The sequence below is a fragment of the Vombatus ursinus genome, unplaced genomic scaffold, assembly GCF_900497805.2.
Source record: "Vombatus ursinus unplaced genomic scaffold, bare-nosed wombat genome assembly UNPS02009573.1, whole genome shotgun sequence".
Lineage (NCBI taxonomy): Eukaryota > Metazoa > Chordata > Mammalia > Diprotodontia > Vombatidae > Vombatus > Vombatus ursinus.
The window spans coordinates 28,941,863-28,961,598 of record NW_020949351.1 but is presented as its reverse complement, the minus strand read 5'-3'; the positions used below and the strand labels follow the sequence as shown (position 1 = coordinate 28,961,598).

The 19,736-nt window shown below is 37.7% G+C and overlaps 1 protein-coding gene across 3 annotated transcripts in view; it reads right to left on the bottom strand.

Annotated features, from left to right (window-relative positions):
* RIPOR2 (RHO family interacting cell polarization regulator 2) overlaps window positions 1–17,662 on the bottom strand; it is a 126,142-nt gene extending 108,480 nt beyond the window's left edge. Inside the window, exons 1-2 of one of the 3 annotated variants that reach the window (XM_027852406.1) lie at window positions 17,223–17,299; window positions 15,554–15,638 (exon numbers count right to left, since the gene is read on the bottom strand). Coding sequence is in view for 2 of the 3 variants with exons in the window: in XM_027852408.1 (XP_027708209.1) it covers window positions 17,223–17,283 (61 nt within the window). In the remaining variant the exon portion in view is untranslated. Of the gene's footprint in view, window positions 1–15,553; window positions 15,639–17,222 lie in introns of all 3 variants that reach the window. The other 2 variants (XM_027852408.1, XM_027852405.1) reach the window with 2 other exon arrangements.
* Window positions 17,663–19,736: the final 2,074 nt, after the last annotated feature.

The window sequence follows — 19,736 nt, the reverse complement described above, 5'->3', positions numbered from 1 at the left end:
ACAGATGAGGAAACTGAGATTAAGTGATTTGCTCAGGGTCACACGGCTAATGTCTGAGGAAGGATTTGAATTCAGGTCTTCTGGGCTCCAACTCCAGAACTTGATCTACTATATCAATCACCTAGTTGTCTAGCCTAATAAGCAACCAAGCCTTAATAAATAATTTCAAATAGGTCCAAGTGGTTAACATTTTCAAAGGTATCATAGATTTAGTCAATGGATGCTACTAGAATCAAATAGACCATTTTCTCTTGGCTTATAAACTAGACATAAAGAGAAAGATATCTGAAATGGATATTTCTGATCAATGAGATCTCCAGTATTTTCTCTATTCTTCCCCTCAAATTATGCAGAATGGGCTGTTCTTGGAGGACTAGCCTACCCAAGTTCCAATAGGCTCATCATCAGAGGGCTGGACACTATGTAACACATTTTGGAGGCTCAAGTAACTCATGAAGGCACTGATAGAAAGTAAGGTCCTTGAGGACAGGGACTATATCTTTATATCGTCATATCCCCAGGGCTTAATACATGTTTGTTGGATGAATGGAGACTTTCTACTAAGGAATATTCCTTTCTATGTCTAAGGTGTGGAAATACTGTGATCTACATCCACGGAGAGATTGTCAGAAGGGAGGAAAGTACAGATCTCTTAACTAAAACAAAATCACAGATCTCTGAAGTGTCAAAGTCATTTACAATATCATCTTGGTCCCTCTTAATTTGCTGATCCACCTGTTAGGTTTCTGATTACTACCCTGATTCATTGTCCTGTCTTCACTAGGCTTTCCAAACCATCTCATCATCTTTCATGATCTAAGAATAAAACAGTATGGGAGACAGAAGGGGGACTCTTAGGTCTTCTTCTAAAAATAGCAGTCTACTTTTAAACTGAGATGTGACCGAAACAGAAGGATTGGAGAACTGGGGGGAGGGGGAAGAGAGGAATAAGGGAACTTCAATTATAAAAGGCAAAATGATTTAGAGGCTGGTGCCCAGAATTGAGTGTATGGATAGTCATCGACTCAATTAATGGACATATTGCTTAATTTAGATTTGTGGAAGAATCTCAGAGTTGGAAGGACCTTAGAGGTCATTTAGTCATAGGCTCATGGGTTTAGACATAGATGAAAACTTAGTGATCAGTAGGTCTAAGTCCCCCAGTTTACACATGAGGAAAATTGAGGCCTAGAGAATGGAGTAATTTGTCCAAGGTTACACAGGTAATGAATAACAGAGTAAAGATTCAAACTTTCATCTTCTGGCTCTAGTTCTTCAACTATACCCTCACTAAATTTCTAAATAGGAACTTCCTCTATAAAGTCCCTGATAGATGAGTATCCAGTCCCTACTTGAGCACTTCCATCACTGGAAGTGCTTTCTATCTCCCAAGACAGTTTTCAAAACTAGCCTGTACATGATATAGGGATAGAGCGCTGCTTTGATACCTTATTATGATGCAGAAGTGAGCCTGAGTTCTCAAAGGCTATGAATTTGGACTCAGTGATGAGCTGTATACATTGGCTGCCTAAGGACCAGATTAGTTAACTTTGGAAATGCTAATGAATTTGTTGGTTACTACCACGCTTGAAGACTATCTACTAAGACATAGAAGGCTTGGACATTGGTGATGTTCTTTGATGTTCTGAAGTATTATGGACATAAAAATTTTCCCGATTTGTGTCAAGGAAGCTTCACCAGATTTGTTTTATAGTAAGATACCTGAAAGATGTTAGAGATACACTATCCTTTCGGGTAGAAGGATGTTGCTACTAACCCTCCCTTAGTACAGTATTTTAACACAGAAATTTGTCATTTTTGTCATATATAAAATATATATAACATATATACACACACATACACATATATTCCACACACACAATATATGTATCTCTGTATATACATTTATATAGATAAGACAAATATTTGTTATTGGATCTGTGATTTCATTGGTATAGGGAGCTCCTGGTGAGAAACTTCAACCAATGCAGCTCAGCAACTCTTCACACAATTTGTAGCCTTATAGAGTTGTATGGGAACACTGAAAGGTTAAGTAACTTGCCCAAGGTCATACGACTAGTCAAAAGTTGAACTTGAAGTCAGGATTTTCTGATACCAAGGACGACTCTTTATCCATTACTCCATGTTGCCCAATATACATAGAGTATATATACAAACAAACATTTGTTAAACATCTACTATGTGCTAGGCACTGTTCTAGGTGCCAGGGATACAAAGGACAAAAAAAAACCCAAACCAATCCCTGCCCTCAAGGGGTTGACATTCTACCAGAGAAGACAACATATATGCACATGTAAATGTATACAAAATACATATAAAATAAAGATAATAAAATAAATGATAAGTAACATGGTATAGTGGATAGAGGGACAGCTTTGGAGTCAGGAAGACATGGATTTAAATCCTGTCTCTAAAACCAGTGTCCCAGACAACTATATGCTATAGACGAAAATTGCTGATCTGCACAGGTGGAGGATATTTCCAAACCAGGAATTCCTTACACAGATGAAATCACAAATTAGAATCAACCCCTACCACCAGCAGCAGTAAAATTTAATATATATCTATATGTATGTTATTTATTTACATATATATGCATATGCATATGAACTCACATGCACACTAATGGAATTTTATTATCACATGAAAAGGGGTAGGATTTTTATCATTTAAAATTTTCATGAGTGGATAATGGAAAATACCAGATAGGGCATAGTAGCTTTGTACTTAATATCTCAAAAAGATGCCATGCTCAGGTACATTTTTGTGTACTTGATCATTTACATTTTCAGGTAGTGTTATCTTTAAATCACACAGCTTAGCTTTTCTCAGATTTTCTTTTTCACAGAATTCTGTGGTGATGGGCAGACAGGTAACTGTGATGTGTCAGTCAAAAGTAAACAGAGGAAATGGTGAGAGAGGGAAAGGAAGAGAGGGAAAGAGGGAGAAAGGGAGAGAAGGAGAGAGGGAGAGAGATAGAGACAGATACCGAGAGACAGACAGACAGACACAGAGTATCCCAAAAGTCTTAGTGCAGTAAAGTTTATTAACTTCAGAAGTATAAATGCTACAAATGTACCCTTCTCTATCAATCAGTGGTCTGAGAAAGTGTCATCCAGAAACTGGCCCACCCTCAATGCAAGACAGGGTGCCTTGTCTTGTTAAAAATAAAATTTTTAAAAATTATTCAAAAATTTACAAAACTAAATAAGTACCAAAGAAATTTAAACAATTAGACTTTCAAATGATATTCATAGCATTTATATTTCTGACATTTTTGATGCTTAAAATTGCACCAAGACTTTTGGCAGGGGTGTGCTGGAGCCAGGTCATGCCGGCTCCTGAGAGCCAACTGTTAAAATTTCAGTGTAAGCATTTATACCTTGGAAATTGGCAAATGCTACAAATCAAGTATGTTATTTTGTTGATTATTTAGACTTAAGAAAGTGATGGAAAAATGCTAGTAATGTAGATTAAACTTTAAAGTGATTGGGGCAATTAAGTGGCACAGAGCACGGGCTCTAGAGTCAGGGAGATTTGAGTTCAAATCCAGCCTCAGACACTAGCTATGTGAGCCTGGGCAAGTCACTTAACCCCAACTGCCTCAAAAAAAAAGTGTGTGGAATACATCCCTCGCTCCCACCCCCAGCTAATTGTTTTTTTTTTAAAATTTTAAAATTTTAAAATTTTATTTTTAATTTAATTTACTTTAATTTATTTTTTAATTTTTTCTAATTGTTAATTAATTGTTAATTTACCAGCATACTCCTGCTTTTGGGAAACCTCATATACAAGAAAACATTCACAATATTTTTTCATCTCCAATATTCTTGGTTAAGAACAAAATAATGATATCATACAAAAAGAAAACCATCAGAATGCATCTTGCTATTAGAAACCTGGTTGGAGGAAAGAGTTAAAAACAAGTAGAAATGAGCTAGGAAATGATGTTTTCCCTGCATCAAGCAATGGGGTTATTTTCAGTCCTGGCCTATCCTACCAACATGGCTGACGTTAGACAGCAGCTGGGCCAGCTAATGCATGACCCAGAGGGGCTAGCTATTCCCAGTACAGCATTTGAAGTGATTAGTCTCAGCAGTCCCATTCTAGTCAGCTTGTGTCTTTGATTAAGCCAACTTTTCCAGGTTGTGACAAGTGTCAGGAATTGGAAGAGCAGGGAATTAATTCCACTGGGGGGAGGGGCAGGGCAGCTGGGTAAAGCATGGAGCATTTAGTAGTCAGGATGGCAAAACCAAAACCTCATAGACTAGAAATTGGAAAAGAACAGTTCTTTTTCTCAGGTTTCCTCCTCCTGTCCCCCAAATAATAGTCTGAAAATAGTTTGGGGCACTTTCAGTTAGGAGAATTCCTTTTTGTCCCTTGTTATGTTTTTGATTTGATCATAGTTCTGTCAATAATTAGATCTGGTATGAAAGAGAAACAACCAGAGAAAAAATTTTCTGAGGGAATTTCATATATGTTCTCTTCCAAAGATCTTTTGATATAGTCAACTTAGCGTTAACAAGGTGATTTTCAACTGCCAAATTTGTAGATTAAACCTGGAATTTATGTGTCAAGTATTGCTCTTACTGGTTGTTTTCTTGCTATTCCTGAGATTGGACCCTGGACCACTAAATCATAGCATCATAGCTTTAATCCTGGAGAGTTCTTTAGAAGTCATGTAATACAACACCTCCCAGAGAGGTTGAGTAAATTGCCCAGAGTCATATAGGAAGGAAGTGGTTGGGGCAGAATTTGAATTCAGGACCTCTTAACTAAAAGCCAGTACTCGTTTTTATTGATGGTACATTGTAGAGGCATGAAGTAAGTGTTACTATTAATAATGACTAGCATTTAAATAGCTCATTAAAGTTTGCAAAGCACTTTACAAATATCTCTTTTTATCCTCATCACAATCTTGGAAAGCAGGTGCTATTACAATCATCTCCATTTTATAGATGAGGAAACTAAGGCTGAGAGAGGTTAAATTACTTGGCCAGAGTCATAAACCTCATAAGTATCTGAGACCAGATTTGAACTCAAGTTTTCCTAACTCCAAGTCAAGCTCTCTTATCCACTGTGGCACCTGGCTCCCACAGTTACTATACTCGTGTGTGTGTGTGTGTGTGTGTGTGTGTGTGTGTGTATCTGTGTGTCTGTGTGTCTGTGCACACGTGCAAGTGTTTTGGGGTGTGTATGTGTCAGGGTTTGTTGTTATTTAATATTTTTTAGTTGTGTCCAATTCTTCATGACATTTGTGGTTTTCTTGGCAAAGATACTGGAATGGTTTGCCATTTCATTCTCTAGCTCATTTACAGATGAAACTGAAGCAAACAGGGCTAAGTGACTTGTCCAGGGTCACACAACTAATAAATATCAGAGGCCTGATTTGAAGATGAGTCTTCCTGACTCTAGGCCCAGCCCTCCATCCACTGCACCACCCAGCTGCCCTAAGGGTTAGGGATCCCTTATGGTTATTTCACCTCCATGGCATAACTGTCTTTTAAAAACTTTGGACTTGAAGACACAAAGACAGAAGAAACATGTAGTAAGATGACATTTTAGCCTCACTTCTTGACAACTCTTTTGTATATATCTACCTATAGAATAGTATATCCCTGTAGTATCTTATATATACCCATATTCGTACATGTTACTATCTCCATTAGAAGGTAAGCTGCTTGAGAGTAGGGAGTGTTTTTCCTATTTCTTTGTGTAATGGGGGGCAGAGGGGGACTGACCACCGAGGAGTGTACAATATTTTCTGCCTGCTGCTAATCCACTTGCAAGCTTAGTAAGATGGCTTCTGAAGATGCATGATGGATGCTCCTCAGTTCAGAACATTTGTGGTACCTTCTGACTATTTCCCATGTGGTGACAAAAAACCTTTTAACTGGGTGCTGAGCCAGAACTGGATGTTAGTATGAAAGATAAGAATGGAAGAACTCTGGGGTGACTTTTGAATGAGGAGGAAAAAATGCCAAGGCTCTCAGGACTGAGGGGAGAAGTAAGAGGAACAGCAGCCTCTGAGATTATCTCATCTTTGTAGCTGGTTGCCCTGTGGCCACGAATGCATGGCACCTCAGTTTCTTTTGACTCTGTTTATTCTTGATCTTGGGTGAATGAGTATCCAGGACAGAATGGACTAGGTAATAATGACAGTGAGTTTTAAAAGGTCAGAAGACTCAAAGTTCACCTCAGGTACCAGAGCCAGTAGCAGCAAATATGGTGCAGGGCAAGCCTTCAGGTATAATCTGCTTGACCTGGCATAGCAGTAAATCACCCTGCCAGCCAAGACACCATGTCCTATGGGCAAAAGGATGAATTGGCAATCAGCTATGCTATTCCCACAGGTCAAGTTGGTGGGGACTTCTCATAGCAACCACATCAAATTTGAGTCCACTCTCTGCAGGTACTGAGTGGGTATGACAGTGGGTGTCTGTGGCCCCTGTTCAGTTGAGCGGTGTATGCTGTTATACTTTGATCCTTGTTATTCTTTGTCAGTAAAAATCCTTTTGTAAAATCTAATTGATGTTAACTGGTTGATTGATATAGGTGCTTGTGGGTAGGGTAGGGGTGGAAATCACACCAGATAGAAGCTCATGTATTAAGTCACCCCATTCCCTCAGTTATCCTAGAACCTCAAGGATATCATGAGCCATCTACTTTCCAGGATGTCAACCTGCCAGTTTAAGTAGAAAACCGAAAGACTTAAGCATAGAGTGCTACATCTGGGGGCTTTGTCTGGGATAAATATCAAACCCTTTGTTTTTGAAGAGGACTGCAAATTTTGCAGAGCAAATTGTCTATCTGGGACTCTTATCACATTGGATACTTTACTTTTGGGGACCCATTAAAGAAAAATGGCATTTTTTTCTCTTTTTGTTTTAGGCTGTAATTGTATAGTTTTCTGGCATGTTTCTTTACAAGTCAGATCTTTTTTTGATAACTTTTTCTTTTTAAAATGGAAACAAAATAGCCATGCTTTGATTAGGGACTGGTTGAAAAAAAATGTGGCATATGAATGTAATGGTATATCATTTTCCTGTGAGAAAGGAAAAGGGAAAAGTTTAGCAAAAAACTGATGCAGAATGAAGTAAGCAGAAACAGGAAAAGGAAAGGAAGGGAAATGGAACAAGCATTTACATAGTATCTACTTTGTCCCAGGCACCATGCTCAGAGGTTTTTACGAATATGATCTTATTTGATCCTCAAAATAACCCTGCCATGTTGATGTTACTATTATTCCCATTTTATAGTTGAAGAAACTGAGGCAAACAGAGGTTAAATGACTTGCCCAGGGCCACACAGCTAGGAAGTGTTTGAGGCTAGATTTCAACTCAGGTTTTCTTGACTCCAAGCCCAGTACTCTGTGTACTATGGCACCACCTAGCTGGGCCACCTAGTTGCCTATATATACTCAGAGTGCTACAATGTAAAAAAGCTCACTAAAATAAAACCAAAGGCTATGTAATTGTAATGACCAGTCTTGGCCCTGAGAAGAGATGAGGATATATACTTCTGTCCTTTCCTTGGAGAGGTTAGGGAGACTATGGTGAAGCATCTTACATAACTGTCAGATAGGACCTGCTGGCTTTACTTGGTTGTTTTTCTTTACCACAAAAGAAGGCTTGCTGGGTAGGGTGGGGCTAGGCTTAGTTTTATCTGAAAATGAAGGTGGATGTAAAAATAAAAGCATCAATACTGATTTTTATTTTAAATGAGGGGACTGGCTGACTAGATGATCTCTAAGGTTCTTTATAGTTCTAAATCTATCGTCACATACGAATATAATTTGTTTTTATGATTCTTGCTATTGTTGTTGTTATTGTTGCTACTGTTGCTATTGCTACGTTAAATTCCCTTTTCTTAACCACAGGAAGATGTTCTTCCTCTAAATACGAGAAATTTGTACTGATGAAACTGGTGATGGTGCATGGTGTGTTTGTGACATGACATCCATCAGTAGGAGGTGTGCTTGTCTCATCCCCCTGCCCTCTTCCACCCCACCACATGACTATTTAGCCATCATACAGTGGGGTTCATTTGCCTCCCATGGTAGTAATACAAAACCTTGCCACTCTACTCCATAGTACAAAGTGAAACAGGAATTTAAGTCCTCATGGATCAAATCACAGAATTAATATCAATTCAATTCATTAGGCATTTGTAAAAGGCTACCTACACATACTGAGCAAATTCAAGATTGAAACAGTCCCTACCTTCAAGGGATTTATATTCTATTGGAGAGGGCATCCTGAAATCTTGGAATCTTAGCTTCAGAATGGCACTCAGAGGACATCTAGTCCAACTTGTACTTAAATAAGGATCTTGGCTACACCATCCCAATAAGTGGTCATTAAGTTTTTACTTAGAAATCTCTAGTTGGAGTAATCTACTATTTCCCAGGTAACCAGACTACTACCAATTCTTGATTTCATTGTTTATTGTCCAGATACAGCATCATCCTTCCTAAGCTATCCAAAGAGGCTTTCTCCTTGACGCCATATTCCAGCTTCTCAGTCTTATGGTCAATATACCCCTAGAATAGCATAAATTCCTGGTATCCTTTTCTCTTCCCTCCCATCTCCAGTAGAATCCTGTTAGTCTGTTCTTTTCCATATTGCATTCAGGGACTGTTACAGCCAGTTTAATGAACATCTTTCTTCTCTTTCATATCTCACTCAGAAACCCTCTGTGGCAAAAACAAAAATAAAAAAACCCAACACCACTTGCCCTAGTTTTGGCTAATTATAACTGCTTTGGCAAATTCTATTGTTCCAAAATAGCCAAGATGCTCAACAAGTCGATACTTGCTAGGCATGTTAATGCCATGAAATGTTATGCATATTTCATAGGGCAAATCAGAGGTCTTTTTTAAAAAAAGGTTTGTTTAATAAGTTAAACATTTCCCCCAATTGTATCAGTGTGTGCACGCGCGTGAGTGAAGTTGGTAACTTACCAAAATAGATTATTTTCACATTTTCTTCTAGTGAATAAAATAGTATAAGTTTTCATAATTTAACTCAAATCCTGCAAAGGTCTTAGATAAAATATGCTTTGCATTAATTATTATTTGTTTAACGTTCAGCCTCTGCTGGCTATAAAAGGATGAGAATTCCAAAGTCTTTTTAATGTGCAAGAAATACTCAACTTCCTGTTAGCTTTGCTCCTTTCTCAATAGGTAACTCTGGGGCTACTAAAGGCCTAAGTGACATAGAGCTCACTCTAAATCCATGAAGGGGACAGACTCACTGGGCAGCATTGATGTCATCTACTATTTTAGTTCATGCCCCTTAAATGACACAGTGTCTTTGGCACTAGATGAAGCTTCCTAAAGATCTCTGGGTAGCTAGGAAGAGAAAGCCTTCCAATAACCTAAGGCAGTGATCAAAAGGGCATGAATAACTCTGTCAAATTTTATATGTGTTCCAACCCTGTGCAATGGACTGATTAGCAAAAGGACATCTATCCATGGTTCATGTTTAGAGGTCAAGTTATCATTTGCAGGATTTTAATATAATTGATAGCTTACATTTATTCTTTTGAAAGATGACAGTTTACATCCTTTCACTGCTTCTTAATGTTTTTCATGTTTGCTACATGCAAACAATTCTATGAAATGGTGTAATGGTCTTTTTCATCTTGGTAAATGAGAAAGAAGGAATTGCCTTTTCTGAAACCTTCAAATGCTTTTCCTACTTCAAGCCCATCATTTGAGAAATTCTAGCTGCCACTGAACAAAAAGCTAAGGATCTTTTTCTCATTCTTTTCCACAATGTTTTCAACATAAAAGGTATTGCTTAAGTAGACCGAAGTCCTGAATTTCAGTTGTTAACACTTATTAAACACTATATGTAATGTACTATAACTGGTGTTTGTTTTATTTATTTTTTTGTATGACCTCTTTACCCTTTTATTTTTTTTTTCATTTTTTAAAAATTGGGGAGTGTTGAGGGAAAGGAGAGGTATTTTAATTTGGCAAAACCACAGTTGATTACACCATTTTATAGAACTGTTTGCATGTAGCAAACATGAAAAACATTAAGAAATGGTCAAAGGATATGGACATCTTTCAAAAGAATAAATGTAAGTCATTCATCATGTAGAAATGTTGAAAATAATAATAATTATAGCTAGCACCTATATAGTGCTTTATGCTTTGCAAAGTATTTTATATATGTTAATGCATTTGATCAAATCATTAATATAAAACAGTCCAAGTAGCAAAGATGGCAAAAGACAACAATGGTAAATGTTGGCAGGGCTGTGGGAAGATAGGCACACCAACTTTGTTGGTAGGACTTTGAACTGTTCTAGAAATCAATTGGGAATTATGTTAAAAAGTCAAATGGGAGAGACAACATGTAAACAATTATGTACATAGAAGCTCTATACAGGATAAATTAAAAATAATTAATAAAGAGAAGGCACTAGAATTAAGGGGGAAAGGTATAAGTTATAGTTTTATATATATGGTATAAAGGCTTCCTATAGAAGGTGGGATTTCCCAAGGAGTCCAAAGATAGAAAGTCCAATATGCACCAAAATATTTATAGCAGCACTTTTTGTTGTAGGAAAGAGCTAAAAACAAAGTAGTTGCCCATTTATTGTGGAATGGTTAAACAAATTCTGGTATGTAGGTGTGATGGAATATCACTAAATTGTAAGAAATGATGATCATGAAAACACAGTGAAGTGTTGGAAGACTTCTATGAACTGACACAGAGTGAAATAAGCAGAACCAGGAAAACAATATATACAATGATGACAACAATTTAAAGGTAATAAGAGCCAAGAAAAATTAAAACTGAAGGAATAGGGTGTGTAGAACTATGGAGGTAGAATTGTTTGAATTAATCGATGTGTTGGTTAATTTTACTCAACTGATTTTTTTTTTCTTTTTTTATTATCAAGGATGACTCTACAGAAGAGATATTGGGAAATGAAGGGTATGTAAAAATGAAAGATAATCAATAAAGTTAATTTTAAGAAGTATCCTTTGTAACCCAAAATTAGATACCAAGTTATTACTAAATTATATGGATTTGGAAAGCAGGAAATCTGTTTTCTTCTTCTTTGTATACTCCAGGGCCTAAAATAATGCTGGTGGGCCCTGCTGTTTGTGGAACTGAATCAAAGCAATTGCTATGCCAAGCTCTTTTTCAGTAGCCACTCAGTGTAGCACAGTAGACTAAATGAGCTGGCTAGGCAGAAAAGGGGCAAAAGTTCTAATGCCTGTTCTCACTTCCTAGATAAGCATTGTGTAAGTAACTTACCTTTTGGAACTCTACTTCCCGTTTCTGTGGAATGGGGGAAATGATAATACTGCAATGACTTGAGAAACAGATAAGGACTTTTTTTTTTAAGTGAGTGAAGTGTCTTGCTACCATTCATTAATTTGCTTCTCGTTTAAGAGCAGTAAGTCCTAAAGGTAGGATATGAAAGTGTATCTCCCCCCACCTGCTTTGCAGAGATGGGGGACTATGGGTGTGGAACACTGTATATAATATCAGACTTCTGATGTGTTAGTTAGTTTTGTTGAACTAGTTTTATCCCTCTCTCTCTTTTTTTTTTAAATCTTTGTCATAAAGGACGCCTGTCTGGGATGGGGAGCAGAGAGGGAGACATTAGTGAATGTATTTGATGTAAAAATAAATGACATCAATAAAAAGATTTTAAGAATAGCAAGTAGATGCTGTCTATTAAAAGGGCCTTCTCTTTTCTACTTTGGAATCTTATTTTTATGACCAGTCCTATCCCTCTTTCCTTTTCTGCTCTGAGATGAAACAATTTTTCCTGAGAAGAAGTAGTCAAGGAGAGGAACTCTTTCACACCCCAGTACTGGGTACCAGCCTCTAGTCCATTCCAGGGCTAGAATTAGGGCTTTTGCTGTACCTTGGTGACTTTCTAAAAGTTATATTGTAAAGGCTCATGGCAAGCATGAGCTTGTTGGCTATTCTGGGTGTCCAGAGAATAAAAGAGACTGAGAAATACTTTGCATCCTTAACTACCTAATGATAGTGTTGCATGATTCTATTTTTGTGCAGTACCAAAGCTAGGAGAGAATGAATATTTGACAGTGTCTAAGGAAAGAAGGCAAGTACTATTTTATAGATGCCAACAGGGTAATAAGTACTGACTGACCCCCACCTGGCAAATGGCTTCCTTAACCCATGTGAATCTTGCTCTAATGAGCCCCACTTTATTCTTGATGGTTGGCCAAGGGCCACTCCTGTATGGAGCTATCATTCTTTTTCCAATCATTATAACCATCATGGTGAATTATTATTATTACCCATACAGATAATTAGCATGCATCAGACTGGCTGGCAAGACCACACAGTGACAGAGAAGATGAAAGATCTTTATTTTGATAAGTTGGAAGCAACAATGGAAAAGGAGTCTCTGATTCTAATTACTGTGTTTTTCAAGATGCTGATAATCAAATCAATCGTTGAACCAAAAAAATAAAGCTTAACCACCTGAGAGAAAATGTTTACTAGGTGACACGTAGACAGCTGGTGTTGTTTGGGAATTAAAGCCAGGCTCTGTTTGTGTCTATGTAAATCCAGTCATTTGAGGTGGCTTTTTTTTTTTTTTTTTGCTCTTTTTATTTTTGACAGCTCTGTCAACCTTACTTTGGAAGTGTGAACAGATTTACAGACCAATGTTTCATGGTTCTATGAAGCCTAAAACTGGCTCAAACCACAGAAAAACATCAAATGTGAAAAACAAAATCTATAAAAGACAGTTAAAGAAATGATCTAAGGACATTTCCTTCCCCTCACCCTCATTCTATTTTTCATTCTCAGCTCTTGTGATACCTATTCAGGTCTATAATTGCTTTAAGTCAAATGAGTTTAAATTTATGTTCCTGTGATAGGAAAAGGTCCTTTAAAAATGTATATAACAAGAAAACACTGTTGTCCTGGTAACAAGATCTTGGGCATTCCTTTTCTTTGTGGAAGAAGTATCTCATGCTATCATAAGCTTTTTATTTCTTTAGGCACGTTTGATAAGATGAAGCAAGAATGGAACTGGAGGAAAGCATTAATTCTAGTGTGTAGGGATGCCTATTGTCAGTGTGTAGGTATGCCTATTATACAAATTATAAGATCATGAATCCAGAGATGGAAAGGATATTGCCTAAGAAGGAAGGAATGAGGGGGAAAAAGCATTTATTAAGTACCTATTATATGCTAGGCTCTTTATAAATATTATTTCATTTGATCTTCATAACAACTTTGGGAGGTAGGTGCCATAATTATCCCCACTTTACATTTTACTGAAACATAAAAGAGGTTAAGTTATTTGCCCAGGATCACACAAGTGGTGTGTGAGTCCAAATTTGAACTCAGGTCTTCCTGACTCCAGTATATAAAAGTGAGGATAAATGAGTTCTTCATAAATTTATTGTACATTTTATGTTTGATATTTTAGGAAGGTATTTCTTAAACTATATTCCTAAAATATATTTCCTAAAATACATTCCATATAGTCTGTAAGTTTCAGCTTTTTCACCAGAAATTTTTTCCTGCAAACCACCAGATTTTCCTATTTTTTCAAGTGAACAGAGTTAGTTTTATACTGCCTTGCCCATATGTGAAACATTTAGATAATGCCTTCTAATATCTTCCATTTCAAGTTTGGTGTTCTCAGGAAGAGTTCTGTCTGCTGTTATTCTCCTGAATATTTATAAAAGAAAATCAACACAAGCCCAGAATTTAAAAAAAAAAAAGATTTTATAGTTTATTAGTCCAATCCCTTCATTTTATCGAAAAGCAAACTGAAGCTTCAAGGTCACCTAAGGTAATTTGTGACCCTAAGGTCACAAAGCTTTCCACTACACTGTGAATGTACATAGTATCATATAGCTATTTGCATTATTTTAAAAATAATTTCAATTTTAATATATATAGGAAGTTGACTATGTATTTGAGAAATCCTAGAACAAATCCTTTTAAAAAGTAAACGGCCATCCCCAAATGTATCTGATTTGAAAATTTAGGTTTGTAAATATTGACTTTATACAGCTAGGCATACCTAGCTAAATTATCTGTTTCCACATAAACTGACAAACCCAAACCAGGATTCTGGGTGCCAAAGAGCAACCCAGTAAAAATTTACTCGAAATTTGGTTTGTAATATCTGACTCAAAACTTGCAAAGGCAAGTCATGCAAGTAAGATAAGGCACAGGAAAGTCCTTTGAAGTGTATAAAGCACTGGTGAATGTAGCAGAGGTTGTAGAACCCCAAGGCAGGCGTTTTTTTAATTCACTTGGCCTGCCCAGCCTCACCCTAATCTTCCTCTGGGGTGGAGCCACTTCTAACTAAACTGGGAAGCCTAAACTGAAACTGTCCACAGGTAGTGAACCCTTGCTTAGTAGCCGAATATAAACAAGGACTTGCCACTTTGGGGAAAGAAAAGGTGGGCTGGCTATTTGGGAATGCCTAGAAGAATTCTTAGAAAAAGTTGTCAAAGAGATATGTTTTAATCAAACTATCCTACCTAGGTTTAATTCCAAGTTATGAATATTTAAAAAAAATACCCCCCAAACAAAAAACAAAACCAACAACCAACCCTGAAGGTACTATTAGGATAAACAACTTTAGTAATAGGAGTGAAAAAATCAGTCTTATAAAGCTAACCTTATTGGACAGTTTCAGTAAAACCTGGGAAGACTAGTATGGACTGATGTAGAATGAAGTTACCAGAGTAAGAAGGATCTGTACAAGGACAACACCATAAAAAGCAATTTGGAAAGCCTTAAGAACTCTAATCAACACAATGATCAACCGTGCTTCCAGAGGACAGAGGACAAAGTATGTTATCTACCTTCTGACAGAGAAGTGTGAGATTTGGGGAGCAGATTAAGACACTTTTTGGACACGGCTAATAATGGGAATTTGTTTTCCTTGACTAAGTACATTGTTACATGGCTGGGTCTCTCTACACCCCCCACCCCCGCCCCCGGCCAATGATGGTGGCATGAAAGGGAGAAAAAATCTTGTTAATGTAATCACAGACCAAAAAAAAATACCTATATCAATATAGAACAACAGAATAAGATGTTAGGGTGCAATGAATTAGCCCTATTCGATAGTCTACAGACTGAATGATTTTTAAAAGTACCATACATGTAGTTGCATTGAATTTCTTACATAAAAAGAGATATTCAGATAGAATTCAAATTCAGTTTACCATTTTACTGGGGCAGCTCCAAAACCTATGAATTCTTCTTGTCTTATCCATAGCAGGCACTTAATGTTAAATTGAATTTAAATGTACATTTCTGCCCACTTCCATGGTTACCAATTCAACAAACAACCAGATTAGTTGAGAAAGCATCTTTCATTTAGTAGTAGCCTCACTCAGTCCACTTTATATTCTATAGGAGATAGTCATCTTCTGAAGAATCAAGAAATCAAAACTTTTCACACATAGGAGCCCTACAAATGCATATATTCAAAAATGCAATTAAATGAGCATCTATGACTCATAAAGGAAAGAGAATTAAATGTAAATTACCACTGCAGATGTCATAGGCATGTTGTTATTTATAAAATTTTCACAGTTCTGTAACAGTTCTTGGGTTTGAAGGGTATAACAGCAACTGCAAAGTGTAAATGAATTTCTATCAAAAATTAGGGTTAAGATCCCAAAGGAAAGGAACACTCTATGGTTAGGTACCTCAGAACCTTATTAATTAAGGTTCAGAGTCACATTGCCAATGCTGACTTGTGGACACAGTTAGGGGAAGTGACCATGAACTGGCACTTAACCTTCAATCGTCACCCCCAACCTCTTACTTTCCCCAACACTTTGCTACTTGTAATTATAACACAACCAAGGCTTTATTTCTGTTTTTTTTTTTTTTTTTTGTTGTTGTTGTTGTTGTTTTTTTGAGTTTGACAGAGATGTAGTTGATGAGCTTCGGGGCTGAATTTCATTCTTTTTTCAAAACTTCTGTTGGTTATTCAAATAACCTTGTGACAATTAGACAAGAAAACATTTCTATCTGTTCTGGCAATGCTTTTGGGTTTGTTTGGGTTTTTTTGAGCACGTAGGTGGGCAGGTGGTTGTGGGGTGGGAAATTCCTGTGATTTCACTGGTATAGGAAATTATTAGAAAACACCCTTTACTGTTACAGATAAGCACCTGCTGCCAAGCACCTTCCAGAGTTAGAGACAGCTAAGGGGCATAGTGACTAGACTGCTGGACCTGGAATCAGAAAAATCCAAGTTTGAATCCTGATTTAGACATTTACTATGTATTTCCTCATCTATAAAATAGGGATAATAATATCACTTATGTCATAGGACTGTTGCAAAAAGCACATAAAAAACCATGTAAAGTACATTGTGAACCTTAAAGCACTACGTAAATGCTAGGTATTATTATTATCCTTAGAGAGAACATGTACATAAGGAACATCGAGGTTAAGTGACTTGCCCAATATATGTCAGAATCCACCTTTAACCCAGGTTTTCCTGATTTTGAGGACCGATCACTATTCACTATACCATATAACCTCTATTTGTTAGCCATTACTGCTCATAACACTATGACAAAACTTACGTCTATTTAAATTGGAAAAGGAAAATAAGAGAATAAAATTTAAATTATGATTGCAGATGTCCTAGGCATGTTGTTATTTAGGCACTGCTGCAGATGCTATAGTCATGTTGTTTATCTAAAAGCTAAAGGATGCTCTCAAAGGAACAATATGTCTACTCAGTCTCTCTGGTGCATTCATTCAGTAAATATTGAGCACCTATTATATACAGGCTGCTGAGTCTGGCTATCCCTGGCTAGAAGATAAATGAAGAAGAGAGTAAAATAAAGGGGGAAGGACAGAGAATCAATGCTGTTACTATACAGAGATGTTCTCTGGCAAATTATTTTAAAAGGAGAAAGAATTGGTATTGCTTTCTAAGTCTCTGGCCCCTTGCTTTATTATGTATCAACTCTGGAATAGAGTTCCCTATCTATATCATTCATTAGGAATGCCCATTTTCCATCATTTCAAATAAATTTATCAAGGCCTTCTCATTATTGGTACACTGCTAGTGCTGGTAGATTGCTTAGCTTGGCAACAGCTTTCCACTTCATGTCAAAGTATAGCAAAGAGCAATTCAAGACATATTTCTTAAGTGTGCACATAGATATGAGGAAAAACTTCTGAGACCCTCTTTACCTTCACCGAAGATGTCATCATCTTCATCCTCCATACTGTGATCATCTTCTCGATATTGCATCTTGGAGAAGAGTAAGTGACCAGGAGGTCACAGTCCCAAGGATGAATGCTGCCACACAAATTGCAGGCCCTGAAGAGACTTATTTCCTTTCTCTGAGTTTCCTAAATGCTTTGGTAAGGGCCCCTTCCGCTTCCGGATCTCTTCTTATGAAATCAGTTTCATGGGCATGAAAAGGCTTACCAAAGCATTCAAGGTGGGGCACTTCTCTGGAGAAGGAAGAGTTCGTTGGAGATAGAGTTGCAGACCAGGAAGAATCAGCATGCTAACTGCATTCCGGGATTGAAAGCTGTGAATTTTGCTTCAGAGTAACAAAGCACATGCTTTTTGAGAGAGGAAGAGGTTTTTGCATGTGAATGGGTGGTAGTGAAAGAGGGAAGAAGTCCACATTATTTCCATCTTATTCAAATTTCACTCTAGTGACAGGCTGGCTAGGAGTAAAGCCACAACTCTCCATCAATGTCATGCCCCTAGGCTGGGATGTTATTTCTTTTCCTTTTTTTTTTTTTTTTTGTTTTGTCTCTTCAGATTTGTGATCTTTACACAGTCTAAACCACAATTAGCACACGAATAGACTCCTGCACAGATCACAGCCAACCAAAGAAAGGAGTTTACATTTATCATTCATATGTTTAAGTTGCATTGTTTTCCTGCACTGAATCAACCACTGCTGTCATTTCACATTATCTGGATGCCCAGTCAGCTTCAGTTCTGTATATCTGCACCAGAGATCCCTGTCTGTAATGGATTTTCTGGGAGCTTTCTATTATATCTCATGTAACTTCTAGCACAGCAGGATGCCCAGAATGCTAAAACTCCAAAGGTGTGGAGGAACATGGTACTTTCTTTCCAGGGAGATCTTTCATTTACTTGTAATTGGCAAAGAGTTTCTTCATGGTCCCTAGGAGTGCAGAACAATTTCCTCTCTACAGGTCCTTAACTCCATAAGCAGGTTCCTAGAGCCAATAATTTGTCCTGAATGAGAGCTTCTCCCACCACAGAGGAAAACAATCAAAGAATCACAGACTGTTCAGAGTTGAAAGGGCCAGCAGTGATATTCCAGGTCATTTTGCACTTGAGGAAGCTGAGACAGTCACTGAGTAAACAAGCATTTATTAAATGCTTACTATATGCCAAACATCATACTAAGTGCTGGTGATACAGAGAAAAGCAAAAACAGTCCCAACTCTCAAGGAGCTCACATTCTAATGGTGGAGACAACATAGAAACAACTATTTCTAGACCAAACACATACACAGTATAAAGGGGAGGTAATCTCATAGGGAAGGCACTATCAGTGGGGTGGATCAGGAAAGGCTTTTTGCAGAAGGTGGGATTTGAATTGAATCTTGAAAGAAGTCAGCAGCAAGAGACAGGAGAGGGAACATTCCAGGGATGGGGGACAACCAGTGAAAAGCACTGAGGTGATTCCGAGGCCCAGAGAAATCAATGACCTAACCAAGACTACACAGAAATCCACTTTTTTTTTGTCTCTTCAGATTTGTGATCTTTACACTGAAATTATCCAACAGTATGTATGTGGGGTGAGTGGTGGTAGAGGAGAGGGGATTCAGAAATCATCATCCTAAAATCACGTTTATAATCAATCAACCAGTCAATAAACATTTAAAGCAGACCTGCACAATTTGGCAATAGGTAGGGGCCAAAATTAAAATAGGCTTAACTTCTTCTGGCCCTAGGTAGATAAGACTAGAGACAAACTGACAATGGTTGGTTGCCACAGGTCATGTGACAAATAGGAGAGTGTGCAGTGGCAACCCTACATTTTTCACGGGCCACATGAAATCCTTTGGCGGGCTGCAAGCAGGCCATATGTTGTGCAAGCCTGATTTAAAGGATAAGCATGGTGTACTCAAACACATTTAAGATGGCTTCTGCTTTCAAGAGCATGCAAGTTGTTTGAGTTGGAGAGAATGGCTCATCAGCCAGGAGGAGAAGGGACCATAGGGGGGACAGTAAAGTGTCTCATATGTTATAGTAGACTGTTGGCTCGGTATAAGCTAACAGTATGATATAACAGTCAAGTAAACACTGCATGAAGTATAATCGCCTTTTAAGAGGGAGGCAAGTGATAGTTTGGCCCTCCTCTGCTCTGATCAGACCATATCTGGAGGATTATAGTCAGTTTTGTGCATCACACTCAATGAAGGACATTGGTGGCCATCTTGAAGAGCACAACCAGAAGAAAATGTTCCTCAACCAGACTTGTAAAGGGCATAGTGTTAATGCTATGCATGGTTTGGTTGGGGGACTTGGGGGTGGTTAGCCTGAAAAAAGGACATGACAGGCTGTCTTAAATCTTCTAAGAGCTGTTATATGGAAGACTGACTTGACTTGTTCTGCTGGGCAATAGGTAGAAGTCCCAAGAAGCAAATTTAGGCTCTTTGGGTCCTGTTTATAAACATATTCTACCAGTCCCTGAGAGGCAGAAGGAT